The 17,804-nt window shown below is 38.7% G+C and overlaps 1 protein-coding gene across 2 annotated transcripts in view; it reads right to left on the minus strand.

Annotated features, from left to right (window-relative positions):
- The window catches only part of OPHN1 (oligophrenin 1), a 611,104-nt gene that overhangs the window by 271,388 nt on the left and 321,912 nt on the right, over positions 1–17,804 (minus strand). For both annotated transcript variants that reach the window (XM_068533583.1, XM_068533582.1), the window contains exons 7-9: positions 7,186–7,296; positions 2,671–2,775; positions 934–1,063 (exon numbers count right to left, since the gene is read on the minus strand). In XM_068533583.1, coding sequence (XP_068389684.1) covers positions 934–1,063; positions 2,671–2,775; positions 7,186–7,296 — 346 coding nt within the window. The remainder of the gene's footprint in view (positions 1–933; positions 1,064–2,670; positions 2,776–7,185; positions 7,297–17,804) is intronic.

Here is a 17,804-nt window from a genome sequence, read left to right on the forward strand (position 1 = left end):
AAACCATCAAAGTGAGTTGCTCTAAGGGATGAAAAGCATGATAATATCACTGCTGAAATACCATGTTTTGTGGATTTCAGTGGGTTTTGCCACTGGTAACCTCTGGGTAGTCTCATCTGCCTACTCACCAGGTAGAATAATTCTGGTCAGGGAATGAAATCACAGGCTTTGGGGACATTGGGTCATAGTTCAAAAGGAAAATCAAATAGCACATACAGGTTTACATAATGTTATTTAGGAGGTAGAAAAGCTTGAACCCTCTGCAATATTCAGTGACCAGATAAGTTAACCCATTTTCCTTGGTTGGCAATGAACAACTGTGCTGCTCACTGAAATCGCAATGGTTGTGTAGTGCTTTAAGGGCAAGTTTATGATCCTAAGGCAGTGGAAGATATAGGGTATAGTTGTAGGAGCATAGGTTTTGGCATTTCACAAACCTGAGTTTACACTTAGCCCTGCTACATGATAGTTGGGTGACTTTCAACTAGTGATCTCTCTAAGCCTCAGTGGCTTCATGTGTAAAATGGGTATGATAAGGTGGTTTCAAAGATTACATGAAGTAGTATATTTAAAGCACATAACACCATGCCTGGAACATAGTAGGTATAATAAGTATTATTTTATGTCTCCTTTCCCCTACCTCCCTTTTAGCCCCAAAGAGTCATTGAAAGGATTAAGCAATTAACAATCCCCATTTTGAATCTCAGAGAAAACCTTAGGTCTTATCATCCCACAGCCTTTGTAAGACAAATCCTTAACCTCCTCCTCCAATTTCTCCCTCCTTTTCATTTTCTCTATTCCCACACTACTCTCCAAATAGGTATAGCTGGCAGGGGTCTATGAACTATATGGGTGCCTGGAGTTTGGAGAAGCCAAGTGGCAGCTGGTGTCAGCCTACTGAAACCGAGTAGCTATCCCTGTATTCCCACACACATTTCTCTTGTGTATAGAGATAGCCTTCGATGGTTGGCTGTCCTGGAAGTTTGCATGTCTGCGGAGCTTCCTTCATCCTTTTCTTAAGTTCTTCCATCTCTTCTCGGGTACTGGAGAAATGATTTCTTGTCTGTCAAGACATTATCATCATAATCATTATCATCATCACCAACATCATGAATAAGCATTCACTGGTCAGAGACCCAGTGCAGAGTTTTCTTGGCTTTCACCATGTGCTACAACATAGTAAAAAAACAAATGTTGAATGGCATAGTAATTAGAAAACAGTTTAGTGGAGTTTAACAGTACTAAAGTCTAAAAGGGAGAGGGAAACATAAATACCAATGTACCCATAAAACCACATCTGGGAGACATTTTCTAATGGAAATCACAAAAGCCTCCAATAAATAAAGGCTCTAAGAATTCTGAGCATCAGACTGACCCCTGCCTTACAAAAAGGGAGGCTATAAAGAAGGTTCCCAAAGATAATATTATCACGGAAACTTCTACATTCTGCCTCAAGTAAAGCTACTGCCTACTTGACTCTGAATCAAATCCAGGTCATTAGAATAAAGGATATGACAGGGTGCTCTCTTTGAACATAGGTTAACAGAAAACCTATGTTTTCATGCTCATGAATAGCAAAAGCTAATGTTAAGAAGTAATATATTTAAAAGTACACAACGAAATATTCCTGGTTATAGCAATATTTTGTAAATCAGCAGAAGAGAGGGGCTCTCACATTCTGGTGAAAGAGAGTACCCAGAAAGAAAAACAACAATAAAAACAATACCTGTAAATCAGGATTCTCCTAAACAACCAAGTAAAGTTTATTTCCACTGCAACTTACCAAGTGTTTTCATCTAAAAATACAACTATAAATTTTATGCAATGTAACAAGTCCAAAGTCACTACCTCAGTGATGCCTTCTTTTACTGTACCAGACAGTCAATTATTCCACTCTCTGTGCTTCTTTAACTTTTTTGGTCTTAACTGTATTTTAGCACTTTTCATAAGTAATCATGATATATCTCTGTTTATATCTCTCGGCTCCAAGAGACTGTATATTCATTGAAGGCAAAAACTAACATGCCTCATTATGGTATGTCCAGTGCATTTTACAATGCCCAGCACAGAGTATATGTTCATTATATCCCTAAGTATTTGTTAAATGTGGGTTAAATAAGTAAATGAGAAAAATAATATGTGTGACAAGGAAGGGAAGGGTGTGCCTATGTCCATCTATAAGAAACAGCATGGGAAAGAAGGTGGAGACAACCTTTAAAAATAATTTATTCAACTCTAGTAATGCAATGAGAAAAGTAGTGAGAAAAGGAAAAGAGGGGAAAATGGGCATTTGTGGTAATAAAACCTACAAAGAGAGTGTCCTGACTAACTAGCAGGGAAGTAGCATAAGACCTGTGCTTTAAAAAGCCCATAGGTGGGTTCTGATCTGGGAGAGATATAGCAAATTAGCAACATTTAATAAATATTGGATAGATAGATACGTCAGTGGGTAGAAGGGTGGGTTTGAACAACAGTCAGCCTCAAACACAGGGAAGAGCTGAAACTGGAAGAGTAAGAACAATCTAGTACACTAAAACATTTGTGATCCATACCAGTCTGTCCTGACAAATTATCTGGGATGTAATAACCTAGAACTCCAAGGTCAAGATATTGGAGCTGAAATCCAATTGGAATGCAGAGACAGGTGAAGAAACCCACATGTAAACTCACATTCTGTAAACTGAGCTGGAGTTGCTGTTTATATGGGAGGAAATCCTGTGTGAGCTCCACGGTCAAGCTGTTGGAAATGAAGAGGCTATGAAGAAAGGCCAAGACCTAGGGAAAATGTATAAAAATAACTTTATCACCAGCACCTTCTCATTAATCAAATAAAGGAAATAGATGCATAAAAAGAAACTCCACACAGTGGAGTATAGTGTTAAAAGCAGTAACACAAACACAAACAGGTCTACACATAGCTATTCTTTTATTAGGTTAAACGTTAACACTGGACTCAGATCTACAAAATAAGAACTATTACCAAATGTATTCATCAATACCCTTTTCAGATAGCATATAAAACCATTCATAATGTGGACAGTATGGACATAATGTGGGATAGACTGTGCCTTTATATCCTCAGGAATGGAACAGAATAGGTACTCAATAAATTTAAATGGCTAAATGACCATAATGAAGACTGCCATAATGCTAAAAGATCCAAGGATCTTTTTTTTTTAAAACCAATTTTCAAGTTAGAAATGTTTCAGGGAGGGGTTGGGACATTGCAGAAGAAGACATAGAAATGATCAATAAAATATATTTTTAATGTTTAAAATGTTCAACCCCAATAAAAATCAAATATACACAAATAAAAACAAAAGAAAATACAATTTTCATCTATCAAATACAAACATTTTAAAAGCAATGCTCAATGCTGGCAATAGTAAAGTGTAATAGGAAGTAGTAAAAACTGCCCTGTTCTTTTTAGAAAGTACACAGGTGAGTACATATAAATATGCACACACATATATACATACAAACACATAAATATGTGTGTATATATGTGCATAAACACAAACTATATATATGTATATATACATAAACAATTAAAAACTATGTACACACTTATGTACTATACACGTGTATATGTACATATACATATATAGTTATATATATGTACATATATATGTACACATATATATAGATGCATATGAGTGTGTGTACCACACACACAGTTATATAGACATTCTTCCTGTTTCTCTCCAAGCTTTCCCATCTCAGGAAATGACACCACCACCCACTCACTCAATCAAGCCAGAAAGTAAAGAATTCTGATTTCTTTCACTCACATCTCAACCTAATCGATCAGTAATTCCTGTCAGTTTTGCTTCTAAAATATATCTCTAATCCAATCATTCTTTTCTGTTTCTACTACTACCATCCGAACCCAAAGCAACATCTCTGCTTGCCTAGACCACTGCAGTAGCCTCCTAACTGGTTTCCTCACTCCCACTGTTGCCCCCTTCCAAGCCCTTCTCCACACAACAAAATCAGCACGTCATATCCTATTTAATACCCATCAGTGATTTTTCTACTATACTTAGACTAAAATCTAACCCCTTCACCATGCTTACAGATCCTATGCCTTCCTGTCAGATATTATTTCCTGCCACTCTCCTTTTCTCTCACCAGTATCTAAAGGCACTAAACTTTTCATTCCTTGAGCACATCATTCTTTTCTTTTCTTTTTAACATCTTTATTGGAGTATAATTGCTTTACAATGGTGTGTTAGTTTCTGCTTTATAACAAAGTGAATCAGTTATACATATACATATGTTCCCATATCTCTTCCCTCTTGCATCTCCCTCCCTCCCACCCTCCCTATCCCACCCCTCTAGGTGGTCACGAAGCACAGAGCTGATCTCTCTGTGCTATGCGGTTGCTTCCCACTAGCTATCTATTTTACGTTTGGTAGTGTATATATGTCCATGCCACTCTCTCACTTTGTCACATCTTACCCTTCCCCCTCCCCATATCCTCAAGTCCATTCTCTAGTAGGTCTGTGTCTTCATTCCCATCTTGCCACTAGGTTCTTCATGACCTTTTTTTTTTTTTCCCTTAGAGTCCATATATATGTGTTAGCATACAGTATTTTTTTTTCTCTTTCTGACTTACTTCATTCTGTATGACAGACTGTAACTCCATCCACCTCACTACAAAAAACTCAATTTCGTTTCTTTTAATGGCTGAGTAATATTCCATTGTATATATGTGCCACATCTTCTTTATCCATTCATCCGATGATGGACACTTAGGTTGCTTTCATGTCCTGGCTATTGTAAATAGAGCTGCAATGAACATTTGGTACATGACTCTTTTTGAATTATGGTTTGCTCAGGGTATATGCCCAGTAGTGGGATTGCTGGGTCATATGGTAGTTCTATTGTTAGTTTTTTTTTTGTTTTATTTATTTATTTATTTATTTATTTATGACTGTGTTGGGTCTTCGTTTCTGTGCGAGGGCTTTCTCTAGTTGCGGCAAGCGGGGACCACTCTTCATCGCGGTGCGCGGGCCTCTCACCATTGCGGCCTCTCTTGTTGTGGAGCACAGGCTCCAGACGCGCGGGCTCAGTAATTGTGGCTCACGGGCCCAGTTGCTCCGTGGCATGTGGGATCTTCCCAGACCAGGGCTCGAACCCGTGTCCCCTGCATTGGCAGGCAGATTCTCAACCACTGTGCCACCAGGGAAGCCCTATTGTTAGTTTTTTAAGGAATCTCCATACTGTTCTCCATAGTGGCTGTATCAATTTACATTCCCATCAACAGTGCAAGAGTGTTCCCTTTTCTCCACACCTTCTCCAGCATTTACTGTTTGTAGATTTTTTGATGATGGCCATTCTGACCGGTGTGAGATGATATCTCATTTTAGTTTTGATTTGCATTTCTCTAATGATTAATGATGTTGAGCATTCTTTCATGTGTTTGTTGGCAATCTGTATATCTTCTTTGGAGAAATGTCTATTTAGGTCTTCTGCCCATTTTTGGATTGGGTTGTTTGTGTTTTTTGTTATTGAGCTTCATGAGCTGCTTGTAAATCTTGGAGATTAATCCTTTGTCAGTTGCTTCATTTGCAAATATTTTCTCCCATTCTGAGGGTTGTCATTTTGTCTTGTTTATGGTTTCCTTTGCTGTTCAAAAGCTTTTAAGTTTCATTAGGTCCCATTTGTTTATTTTTGTTTTTATTTCCATTTCTCTAGGAGCTGTGTCAAAAAGGATCTTGCTGTGATTTATGTCATAGAGTGTTCTGCCTATGTTTTCCTCTAAGAGTTTTATAGTGTCTGGCCTTACATTTAGGTCTTTAATCCATTTTGAGTTTATTTTTGTGTATGGTGTTAGGGAGTGTTCTAATTTCATACTTTTACATGTACCTGTCCAGTTTTCCCAGCACCACTTATTGAAGAGGCTGTCTTTTCTCCACTGTATATGCTTGCCTCCTTTATCAAAGATAAGGTGACCATATGTGCATGGGTTAAGGACTGTACACATGTGTTTTTCTGTGCCTGGAATGTCCTTTCCCGATTATTCACATTGCCTCATCTTCTCTTTCTTTAGATCTCATTTTAAATGACACTTTCAGAGGTGCCCCTTGACCACTTGATCTAAAGTAGCTGTCTGTTCTTGTTCTTTGTTTTAGTCCTTATCACAACTTATAGTTATTTTATTTATGTGTATCCTTCTTTCCCTTCTGTCTACCCCATGAAAGTATAGTCTTCATAAAGACAGAAACTGAGTCTGTCTTTTTCACTATAGGATACCCAGTGTTTAGCACTGTGCCTGGCACATAACAGAAGCTCAATAAATGCTTATTGGATAAATTAATAAACACTTGTTTGCACATATACATATGCAGATATATACAACTGTGAGCACAGATACACATGTACATAGATATATACATGTTCATGTGTAATATGTGTACACACACATGCACATGTGTACACACATCTACAAGTACACATGCACAACAGAGAAAGGACTATAACAGATACACAGGGAATTTAGGAGGAAAATGCCACAATATTAACAGTGATCATCTCTGTATGGGAGATTTGTTTTATTTTTTTTGTTCTACATATAAGTTTTTATAGCTTTTCTGCAACTGTTTTTTACATTGTTTTCTACATTATTTTATAATAAAAAAGAAAGTTGTTAAAATTCAACATAGTTGTCAAACCACAGCCCGTCATCTTTTATAATAAATTAAGGTTATTTAATTAGAAAAATTTTCAAAAGATGGAAGTAAAAATAGTAGAATGGGAAGTCACTAAATGCAAGGAACATGAGTTCCTAGAACAGTGTCTGGGATATGATGAGTACATTCAGAAACCTTATGAAAGTATGAGAGGAAGGAAGGGAGGAGAACAAGGTAAAATGAAAGGTGACAGAGAAATCAAGGAAGGGAAAGAAGGAGAGGAGGAAAAGAAAGATAAAGAAAAAATCATAGCTATAGAGAGAAATGGGGGAGGAAGGAGTGTGGGGGAGGGAAAGGAAGAGTGAGAGAGAGAATATTAGTGAGAGAGCAAGAATAACATAAGCCAGTGTGTCTACTTCTTTGACATTCATTACTAAGCATTGACTATCCTTCATATTCTTGGAGACTCCAATTTTATAATCAAAGTTCTCCACATTTACCTGAGATTTGGTAAATATTTTTAGACCATTCAACAACAGATAGAACTTACTGGCTCCACAATATTGAACTTCTTAGACTCCTGAACTTCCTGGATTTGATAAACATAATCAAGGGATGACTCGAAGAAACTGTGTCTCTCCTTGTCCACCTGGAGGTCTGCCTGTAGAAGAAGGGTAACAAATGTCACATAACAGCATAGTCATTCATGCAATTCAGTGCTTATGGATTCAACAGAATGTTAGGGCTGGAGGAGAATTATGCCACCAAGCAGTGATCTTATCCCTTTATTTTACAGATAGGGAACATGAAGCCAAGATAGAAAAAGTGACTGATGCAAGATTTCCAGTTTCTGGCCTAACAAGCAAGAAGCCTGGAAGCTATTGTGCCCATCCTCATACAAGGAAAAGCTAAGATGAGAATCAACAACTCTTCTTAGAATCAACAGAGCATTGAAGTCAGAGGAAAAACCACTGCCTCAAAAATTGGATAGATAGTTGAATATGGAGAATACAAGCTTGCCAGAGCAGAAGCCCGGAAGCAGAAGCCTGTCGCTGCAACCAGTATCAAACCTTATTTAAGAAGATTTCTCTAAAGAAATCCAAAGACAATAGGGAAGACAAAAAACAAAGATACCAGAGGAAATTTTGGCCTCTGACAAGAACAGCTATAGCAAACTAAGCACAGCCTAAATCCTAGTCAGACAAGCATAAAACCTCATAATAACGGCCTTTTTACCTCAGTTCCTTTTACCCAGGGCATCATGTTCAGCTTTCAACAAAATATTACGAGGCATGCAAAAAGGCAAAACAAACCAACAAACACAGTCTGAAGAACCAGCCTCAGAATCAGACTCAAAGAAGGCAGAGAGGGTGGATGGTGAAATCATACATCCAGGGATTACAGCTAAAGGCTGTTATGGAAAAGAGGACAATACATAAGAACAGATGGATAATATAAGCAGACATATGAAAGTTTGAAGAAATAATCAAAGGGAAATGATAGCAATCAAAAACACTAGCAGAAATAAAGAATGCCTTTAATGGGCTCACCAACAGACTGGGCAAGGCTAAGGAAAGAATCAGTGAACTGAATATATGCCAATAGAAATTTCAAAAACTGAAAGGCAGACAAAATGGAATAAAGAAGATAGAGTAGATTATTCAAGAAATGTTGGACAATTATAAAAGGTGTAAGATATGCATACTAGGAATGCCAGAAGGAAATGAAGGAGAGAAACAGAAGAAATATTTAAAATAATGATGACTGAAAACCTTCTAAAGTTAAACACAGATACAAACAACAGATTGAGGAAGCTCAGAGAATAATAGCAGGATAAATACCAAAAAATCTACATGCAGGCATATTGAAAGTGTAGAAAGTAAAAGGCACAGAGTAAATCTTGAAAGAAGCAAGAGAAAAAAAACACCTTACTCAAAGAGGAGTAAGGATAAGACTTCTCTTTTTAAAAAAAATGCAAAAAGAGGAGAGTAGAGTAAAATGTTTAAGGGGTTGAAATTTTTAAAAATCACAAACTTAGAATTCTGTATCCAGTGACATTATCCTTCAAAAGTGAAGGAAAATTAAACAATTTCAAAAAAAACACAAAAACTGAAGGATTCGGTTGCCAGTAGACTCTGAGTCCAAGAAGTGTTACAGTTCTTAAGAAAGAAGATGATATAGGTCAGAAATGTGTACCAACATAAAGAAGAGCACTAGAGAAGGAATGAATGAAGGTAAAATAAAATATTATATTTTTCTTATTCTTAACTGATCTTACAAATAAGAGTTTGTCCAAAATAATAATTGCACCAATGTATTTGGTGATTAGAGATTATGAAAAAGTGAAATGAATGACAGCAATATTATCAGGGACTCAAGGGAGAAATTGGAAATACTCTGTTATAAAGTTCCTGTACTACCAATGAAGTAGAATAATGTTATTTGAAAGTAGACATGGCTTAACTGTAAATGCATATTGAAAACACTAGGATAACCTGGAAGAAAGTTTTTTTTTTAAAAGTACAATTGATATGCTAAGAAAGGACAAAAAATGGAATCATATTACAATTTTCAATTTAAAAAAAGAGAATGCAGAACAAGAATGGAAGACAAAAAAAGGAACAAAGAACAGAGGCAATGAATAGAAAATAGTAAAAACCATGGTAGACATCTATCCAACTATATCAATAATCACTTTAAACACACCAATTAAAAGGCTGAGACTGTGAGGGCACATAAAAAATAAGAGTTAATTATACGTTATGTATAAGACATCACTTTAAATATAAAAGACAAAGATCGATTAAAAGTAAAGTTATGAAGAGACTTGAATCAAGATGGCACAGTAGGAGTATGTTCATCCCACCATAAACACATCAAAAATACATCTATAATTCTCACTGAAAACTAACTGGAGACTAGCATAAAAACGCCTGTACAACTAAGGCTATAAGAAAGACACACACAGAACTTGGTAGATAGGGAAAAGAAGCAATCAGGTCAGGACTGATGCCCCTGGGAGGGGACTCAGAGGAAAAGGGAGATTACACTGGTGGGGATTCTCTTTGGGGAGTGAGTGGTTCAAGCCACATACTGGGCCCCACAGCCCTGGAGCTCAACAAAGGGAAGACAAGCCCCCTTAGCTGGTCAGAGGACCAGTGGGACTATCAGAAAGGCTGCAGCAAGCCTGGATTCTGCTCCTGAGGAGCACATGAATGCTTGCTTGCTCCTAAAGCAAGGCAGAAAGGGCCGACTGAAACTGTGTTTCTCACTGACTAGTTTCCTGTGACTACCTAGGTGCACACACCAGCCTGAACCAAGAGAACACTCCAGCATCATTTGCCTCAAGTCACAGCTCCACACTGGACCGAAGGCTGCCACTACCATATGATCCAGCAATTCCATTGCAGGGTATATACCTAACGAAAACACAAACACTAATTCGAAAAGATACATCTACCACAATGTTCATAACAACATTATTTACAACCATCAAGATATGGAAGCAAACTGAGTGTCCATTAACAGAAGAAGAAATAATAAAGAAGACGTGATACACACACACACACGCACGCACACACACAATGGAATATTACTCAGCCATAAAAAAAGAATGAAATTCTGCCATTTGCAACAACATGGATGGACCTAGACAGTTTTATGCTTAGTGAAATAAGTCAGAGAAGGAAAAATACTCTATGTTATCACTTATATGTGGAATCTAAAAAATAAAATAAACGGATGTATGTAACAATACAGAAACAAACTCACTAATATAGAGAACAAACTAGTGGTTACCAGTGGGGAGCAGGAAAGGGGGAGGGGCAATATAGGGGTATGGAATTAAGAGATACAAACTGCTATGTATAAAATAAATAAGCAACAAGGATATACTGTACATCACAGGGAAATATAGCCATTATTTTGTAATGACTTTAAATGGAGTAGAACTTTAAAATTTCTGAATCATTATGTTGTACACCAGAAACTAATATAATATTGTAAATCAACCATACTTCAATTAAAAAATAATTTTAAAAATTTAAACATTTTTCAGAGTAAAGGTATGAAGAAATATTCCATGCCAACAAAATCAAAAGTAAGCTGGAGTAGCTATATTAATTTCCAAAAAAGGAGACTTCAGAGCATTGAAAGCTATCAGGAAAATAGAGGGGCATAACATAATAATAAATAGGTCAATTCTGAAAGAATATATATCAACCCTTATTATGTATAACAGAACATCAAAACACGTGAGGCAAAATCTGATAGAACTGCAAGGATAAATAGATAGGTCTACTATTAAGAGTTGGAGACTTCACCATTCCTTTACCAATAATTGACAGATCCAAGAAGCAGAAAATCAGTACAGGTATACCTCATTTTATTGTGCTTCATTTTACTGTGCTTTGCAAATATTGTGTTTTTTACAAACTGAAGGTTTATGGCAACCCTGCATTGCCTGATGATAGTTAGCAATTTTTAGCAATAAAATATTTTTAAATTAAGGTATGTACATTTTTTAAAATATAATGCTATTGCTCACTCAACAGACTACAGGATAATGTACAGATAACTTTTACATGCATTGGGAAACCAAAAAACTCATGTGACTCACTATATTGCAATATTCACTTTATTGCAGTGGTCTGTAGCCAAACCCACAATATTTCTGAGGTATGCTTGTGAAGACATAATTGAACTGAACACCCCATCAGCAAGTAGATGTAATCAACATCTATAGAACACTTCATCCAACAACAGCTTATTTTCAAGCTAACACAAAACAATCGCCAAGATCAATCACATTCTGGGACATACATCTGAAAAAATTTAAAAGAATAGGAATCATACAAAGTATGCTCTCAGACCACAGTTAAATTACACAGAAATCAAGAACCAGAAATAGCTGGAATGCACCAAAATACTTGGAGATTAATCAGCACATTTCTAAATGACACATGGGTCAAGGAGGAGTCCTTAAGAAAAACTAAAAAGTATTTTCAAATGAAAATGAAAATACAATTTAATATTTGTGGGATGCAGTGAAAGCAGCACATAGGAACTGAATCAATAATTAATAGCCTTCCAAAAAACAAAGCACTAGGCCCAGTTGGGTTCACTGGTGAATTCTACCTGACATTTTAAGGAAGAAATGATACTAAATTCTACACTCTCTTCCAGAAAATAGAAGCAGAGGGAATATTTCCTAACTCATTCTCTGAGGCCAATATGACCCTGTTATCAAAACCAGACAAAGATATTACAATACAGGAGAAGTACAACCAATCTCTCTCATGAACATAGAGGCAAATATTCTCAACAAAATATTAGCAAATCAAATGCAACAAGGTGTAAAATAATTATAGACCAGGACCACGTGGGATTTATTCCAGGAATGCAAGGCTGGTTCAACATTCAAAAATCAATTGATGTAATTCATCACATCAAGAGGTTAAAGAATAAAAATCATATGATCGAAGAGATGTAGAAAAAGCGTCTGACAAAATCCAACACACATACATTCATGATAAAAACTCTCAGCAAACTAGGAATATATGGGAATTTCCTCAACTTGACAAAGGACATCTGCAAAAATCCTGCAGCTAACATCATACCTAATGGTGAGACACTAGGTGCTTTGCCTCTAAGATCAGGAACAACTATTAAAATCATATTGGAATTCCAAGCTATTGCAATAAGACAAGAAAATGAAATAAAAGGTATATACATTGGGAAGGAAGAAATAAAACTGTCTTTTTTTGCACATGACACAATTATGTATGTAGAAAACCCTAAAGAATATACAAAAATCTCCTGGAACTAATAATGAACTATAGCACAATTTCAAGATACAAGGTTAATATACAAAAGTCAATTGTTTTCTTATATGCTAACAGTGAACATTCAGAATTTGAAATTTAAAACACAATACCATTTACATTAGAAGAAAAAAATTGAAGTATTTAGGTATAAATCAAAAAATATGTACAAGATATATTGATGAATACTACAAAACTCTAATGAAATAAATCAAAGATCTAAATAAATGGAGAGATATTCCATGTATACAGATAGGAAGACAATATTATCAACATGTCTGTTCTTCACAACTTGATCTATAGATTCAATGCAGTCCAATTCAAAATCCCTGCAAGCTATTTTCTAGATATCAACAAAGTGATTCTAAAATTTATATGGAGAGGCAAAAATATCCAGAATAGCCAACACAATACTGGGGGAGAAAAACAAATCAAAATATTGACACTATCTGACTTCAAAATTACCGGTAAGTTATAGTAATCAGAACAGTATGGTATTGGTGAAAGAAAAAACAAATAGATCAATGGAATGGAATTGAGAGCCTAAAATAAATAAACATATTTAACTGATCTTTGACAAAGGATCTAGGAAAATTCAATAGAGAAATGATAGTCTTTCCAAAAATTTTGCTAGAACAAATGTATATCCCCATGCCAAAAAAAAAAAAAAGAGATCGTTGGAGAGAAGATGGCGGAAGAGTAAGACGCGGAGATCACCTTCCTTCCCACAGATACAGTAGAAATACATCTACACGTGGAACTGCTCCTACAGAACACCCACTGAGTGCTGGCAGAAAACGTCAGACCTCCAAAAAGGCAAGAAACTCCCCCCGTACTTGGGTAGGGCAAAAGAAAAAAGAAATAACAGAGACAAAAGAATAGGGACGGCACCTGCACCAGTGGGAGGGAGCTGTGAAGGAGGAAAGATTTCCACGCACTAGGAAGCCCCTTCGCGGGCAGAGACTGCGGGTGGCAGAGGGGGGAAGCTTCGGAGCCACGGAGGAGAGCGCAGCCACAGGGGTGCGGAGGGCAAAGCGGAGAGATTCCCGCACAGAGGCTCGGCGCCGAACAGCAGTCACCAGCCCAAGAGAGGCTTGTCTGCTCCCCCGCCGGGGCGGGAGGGGCTGAGAGCTGAGGCTCGGGCTTCAGTCGGATCGCAGGGAGAGGACTGGGGTTGTCGGCGTAAACACAGCCTGAAGGGGTTAGTGCACCACAGCTAGCCGGGAGGGAGTGCGGGGAAAAAGTCTGCAGCTGCCGAAGAGGCGAGAGACTTTTTCTTCGCTCTTTGTTTCCTGGTGCGCGAGGAGAGGGGATTCAGAGCGCCGCCTAAACGAGATCCAGAGATGGGCGCGAGCCGCGGCTATCAGCGCGGTCCCCACAGCAACAGGGGCGAACAGGAAAAAACGGAGAGACTCCCGCACAGAGGCTCGGCGCCGAGCAGCGCTCACCAGCCCGAGAGGCTTGTCTGCTCCCCCGCCGGGGTGGGCAGGGCTGGGAGCTGAGGCTCAGCTTCGGTCGGATCGCAGGGAGAGGACTGGGGCTGGCGGCATGAACACAGCCTGAAGGGGTTAGTGCACCACAGCTGGCTGGGAGGGAGTCCGGGAAAAAGTCTGCAGCTGCCGAAGAGGCAAGAGACTTTTTCTTGCCTCTATGTTTCACGGTGCGCAAGGAGAGGGGATTCAGAGCGCCGCCTAAACGAACTCAAGAGACAGGAGTGAGCCGCGGCGATCAGCGCAGACTGCAGAGACGGGCGTGAGATGCTGGGGCTGCTGCTGCCGCCTCCAAAAAGCCTGTGTGTGAGCACAGGTCACTCTCCACACCGCCCCTCCCGGGAGCCTGTGCAGCCCGCCACTGCCAGGGTCCCGTGATCCGGGGACAACTTCCCCGGGAGAACGCACTGCGCGCCTCAGGCTGGTGCAACGTCACGCCGGCCTCTGGCGCCGCAGGCTCGCCCCGCCTCCTCTGTACCCCTCCCTCCTCGCCGTCTGAGTGAGCCAGAGCCCCCAAAGCAGCTGCTCCTTTAACCCCAAACTGTCTGGGCGGCGAATAGGCACCCTCAGGCGACCTACACGCAGAGGCGGGTCCAAATCCAAAGCTGAACCCCAGGAGCTGTGCGAACAAAGAAGAGAAAGGGAAATCTCTCCCAGCAGCCTCAGAAGCAGCGGATTAAAACTCCACAAACAACTTGATGTGCCTGCATCTGTTGAATACCTGAATAGACAACGAATCATCCGAAATTCAGAAGGTGGACTTTGGGAGCAGGATATATTAATTTTTCCCCTTTTCCTTTTTTTTGTGACTGTATATGTATATGCTTCTGGGTGAGATTTTGTCTGTATAGCTCTGCTTTATAATAGCTTTATTTTACTTCACTATATTATTGCATCATTCTTCCTTTCTTTCTATTTTTTCTCCCTTTTACTCTGAGCCGTGTGGACGAAAGGCTCTTGGTGCTCCAGCCAGGCATCAGGGCCATGCCTCTGAGGTGGGAGAGCCAACTTCAGGACACTGGTCCACAAGAGACCTCCCAGCTCCACGTAATACCAAATGGCGAAAATCTCTCAGAGATCTCCATCTCAACATCAAGACCCAGCTTCACTCAACGACCAGCAAGCTACAGTGCTGGACACCCTATGCCAAACAACTAGCAAGACAGGAACACAGCCCCATCCATTAGCAGAGAGGCTGCCTAAAATCATAATAAGGCCACAGACACCCCAAAATACACCACCAGACGTGGACGTGCCCACCAGAAAGACAAGATCCAGCCTCATCCACCAGAACTCAGGCACTAGTTCCCTCCACCAGGAAGCCTACACAACCCACTGAACCAACCTTAGCCACTGGGGACAGATACCAAAAACAACGGGATCTACGAACCTGCAGCCTGTGAAAAGGAGACCCCAAACACAGTAAGATAAGCAAAATGAGACGACAGAAAAACACACAGCAGATGAAGGAGCAGGGTCAAAACACACCAGACTTAACAAATGAAGAGGAAATAGGTAGTCTACCGGAAAAAGAATTCAGAATAATGATAGTAAGGATGATCCAAAATCTGGGAAATAGAATAGACAAAATGCAAGAAACATTTAACAAGGACGTAGAAGAACTAAAGAGGAACCAAGCAATGATGAAAAACACAATAAATGAAATTAAAAATACTCTAGATGGGATCAATAGCAGAATAACTGAGGCAGAAGAGAGGATAAGTGACCTGGAAGATAAAATGGTAGAAATAACTACTGCAGAGCAGGATAAAGAAAAAAGAATGAAAAGAACTGAGGACAGTCTCACAGACCTCTGGGACAACATTAAACGCACCAACATTCGAATTATAGGGGTCCCAGAAGAAGAAGAGAAAAAGAAAGGGACTGAGAAAATATTTGAAGAGATTATAGTTGAAAACTTCCCTAATATGGGAAAGGAAATAGTTAATCAAGTCCTGGAAGCACAGACAGTCCCATACAGGATAAACCCAAGGAGAAACACGCCAAGACACATATTAATCAAACTGTCAAAAATTAAATATAAGGAAAACATATTAAAGGCAGCAAGGGAAAAACAACAAATAACACACAAGGGAATCCCCATAAGGTTAACATCTGATCTTTCAGCAGAAACTCTGCAAGCCAGAAGGGAGTGGCAGGATATACTTAAAGTGATGAAGGAGAAAAACCTACAACCAAGATTACTCTACCCAGCAAGGATCTCATTCAGATGTGATGGAGAAATTAAAACCTTTACAGACAAGCAAAAGCTGAGAGAGTTCAGCACCACCAAACCAGCTTTACAACAAATGCTAAAGGAACTTCTCTAGGCAAGAAACACAAGAGAAGGAAAACACCTACAATAACAAACCCAAAACATTTAAGAAAATGGGAATAGGAACATACATATCGATAATTACCTTGAATGTAAATGGACTAAATGCTCCCACCAAAAGACACAGGCTGGCTGAATGGATACAAAAACAAGACCCATATATATGCTGTCTACAAGAGACCCACTTCAGACCTACAGACACATACAGACTGAAAGTGAGGGGATGGAAAAAGATATTCCATGCAAATGGAAAGCAAAAGAAAGCTGGAGTAGCAATTCTCATATCAGACAAAATAGACTTTAAAATAAAGACTATTACAAGAGACAAAGAAGGACACTATATAATGATCAAGGGATCGATCCAAGAGGAAGGCATAACAATTGTAAACATTTATGCACCCAACATAGGAGCACCTCAATACATAAGGCAAATACTAACAGCAATAAAAGGGGAAATCGACAGCAACACAATCATAGTAGGGGACTTTAACACCCCACTTTCACCAATGGACAGATCATCCAAAATGAAAATAAATAAGGAAACACAAGCTTTAAATGATACATTAAACAAGATGGACTTAATTGATATTTATAGGACATTCCACCCAAAAACAACAGAATACACCTTTTTCTCAAGTGCTCATGGAACATTCTCCAGGATAGATCATATCTTGGGTCACAAATCAAGCCTTGGTAAATTTAAGAAAATTGAAATCGTATCAAGTATCTTTTCCGACCACAACGCTATGAGACTAGATATCAATTACAGGAAAAGATCTGTAAAAAATACAAACACATGGAGGCTACACAATACACTACTTAATAACGAAGTGATTACTGAAGAAATCAAAGGGGAAATCAAAAACTACCTGGAAACATATGACATTGGAGATACGACGACCCAAAACCTATGGGACGCAGCAAAAGCAGTGCTAAGAGGGAAGTTTATAGCAATACAAGCCTACCTCAAGAAACAGGAAACATCTCGAATAAACAACCTAACCTTGCACCTAAAGCAATTAGAGAAAGAAGAACAAAAAACCCCAAAGCCAGCAGAAGGAAAGAAATTATAAAGATCAGGTCAGAAATAAATGAAAAAGAAATGAAGGAAACAATAGCAAAAATCAATGAAACTAAAAGCTGGTTCTTTGAGAAGATAAACAAAATTGATAAACCATTAGCCAGACTCATCAAGAGAAAAAGGGAGAAGACTCAAATCAATAGAATTAGAAATGAAAAAGGAGAAGTAACCACTGACACTGCAGAAATACAAAAGATCATGAGAGATTACTACAAGCAACTCTATGCCAATAAAATGGACAACCTGGAAGAAATGGACAGATTCTTAGAAATGCACAAACTGCCGAGACTGAACCAGGAAGAAATAGAAAATATGAACAGACCAATCACAAGCACTGAAATTGAAACTGTGATTAAAAATCTTCCAACAAACAAAAGCCCAGGACCAGATGGCTTCACAGGTGTATTCTATCAAACATTTAGAGAAGAGCTAACACCTATC

Source organism: Eschrichtius robustus, chromosome X (genome assembly GCF_028021215.1).
Source record: "Eschrichtius robustus isolate mEscRob2 chromosome X, mEscRob2.pri, whole genome shotgun sequence".
NCBI classification, from domain to species: Eukaryota; Metazoa; Chordata; class Mammalia; order Artiodactyla; family Eschrichtiidae; genus Eschrichtius; species Eschrichtius robustus.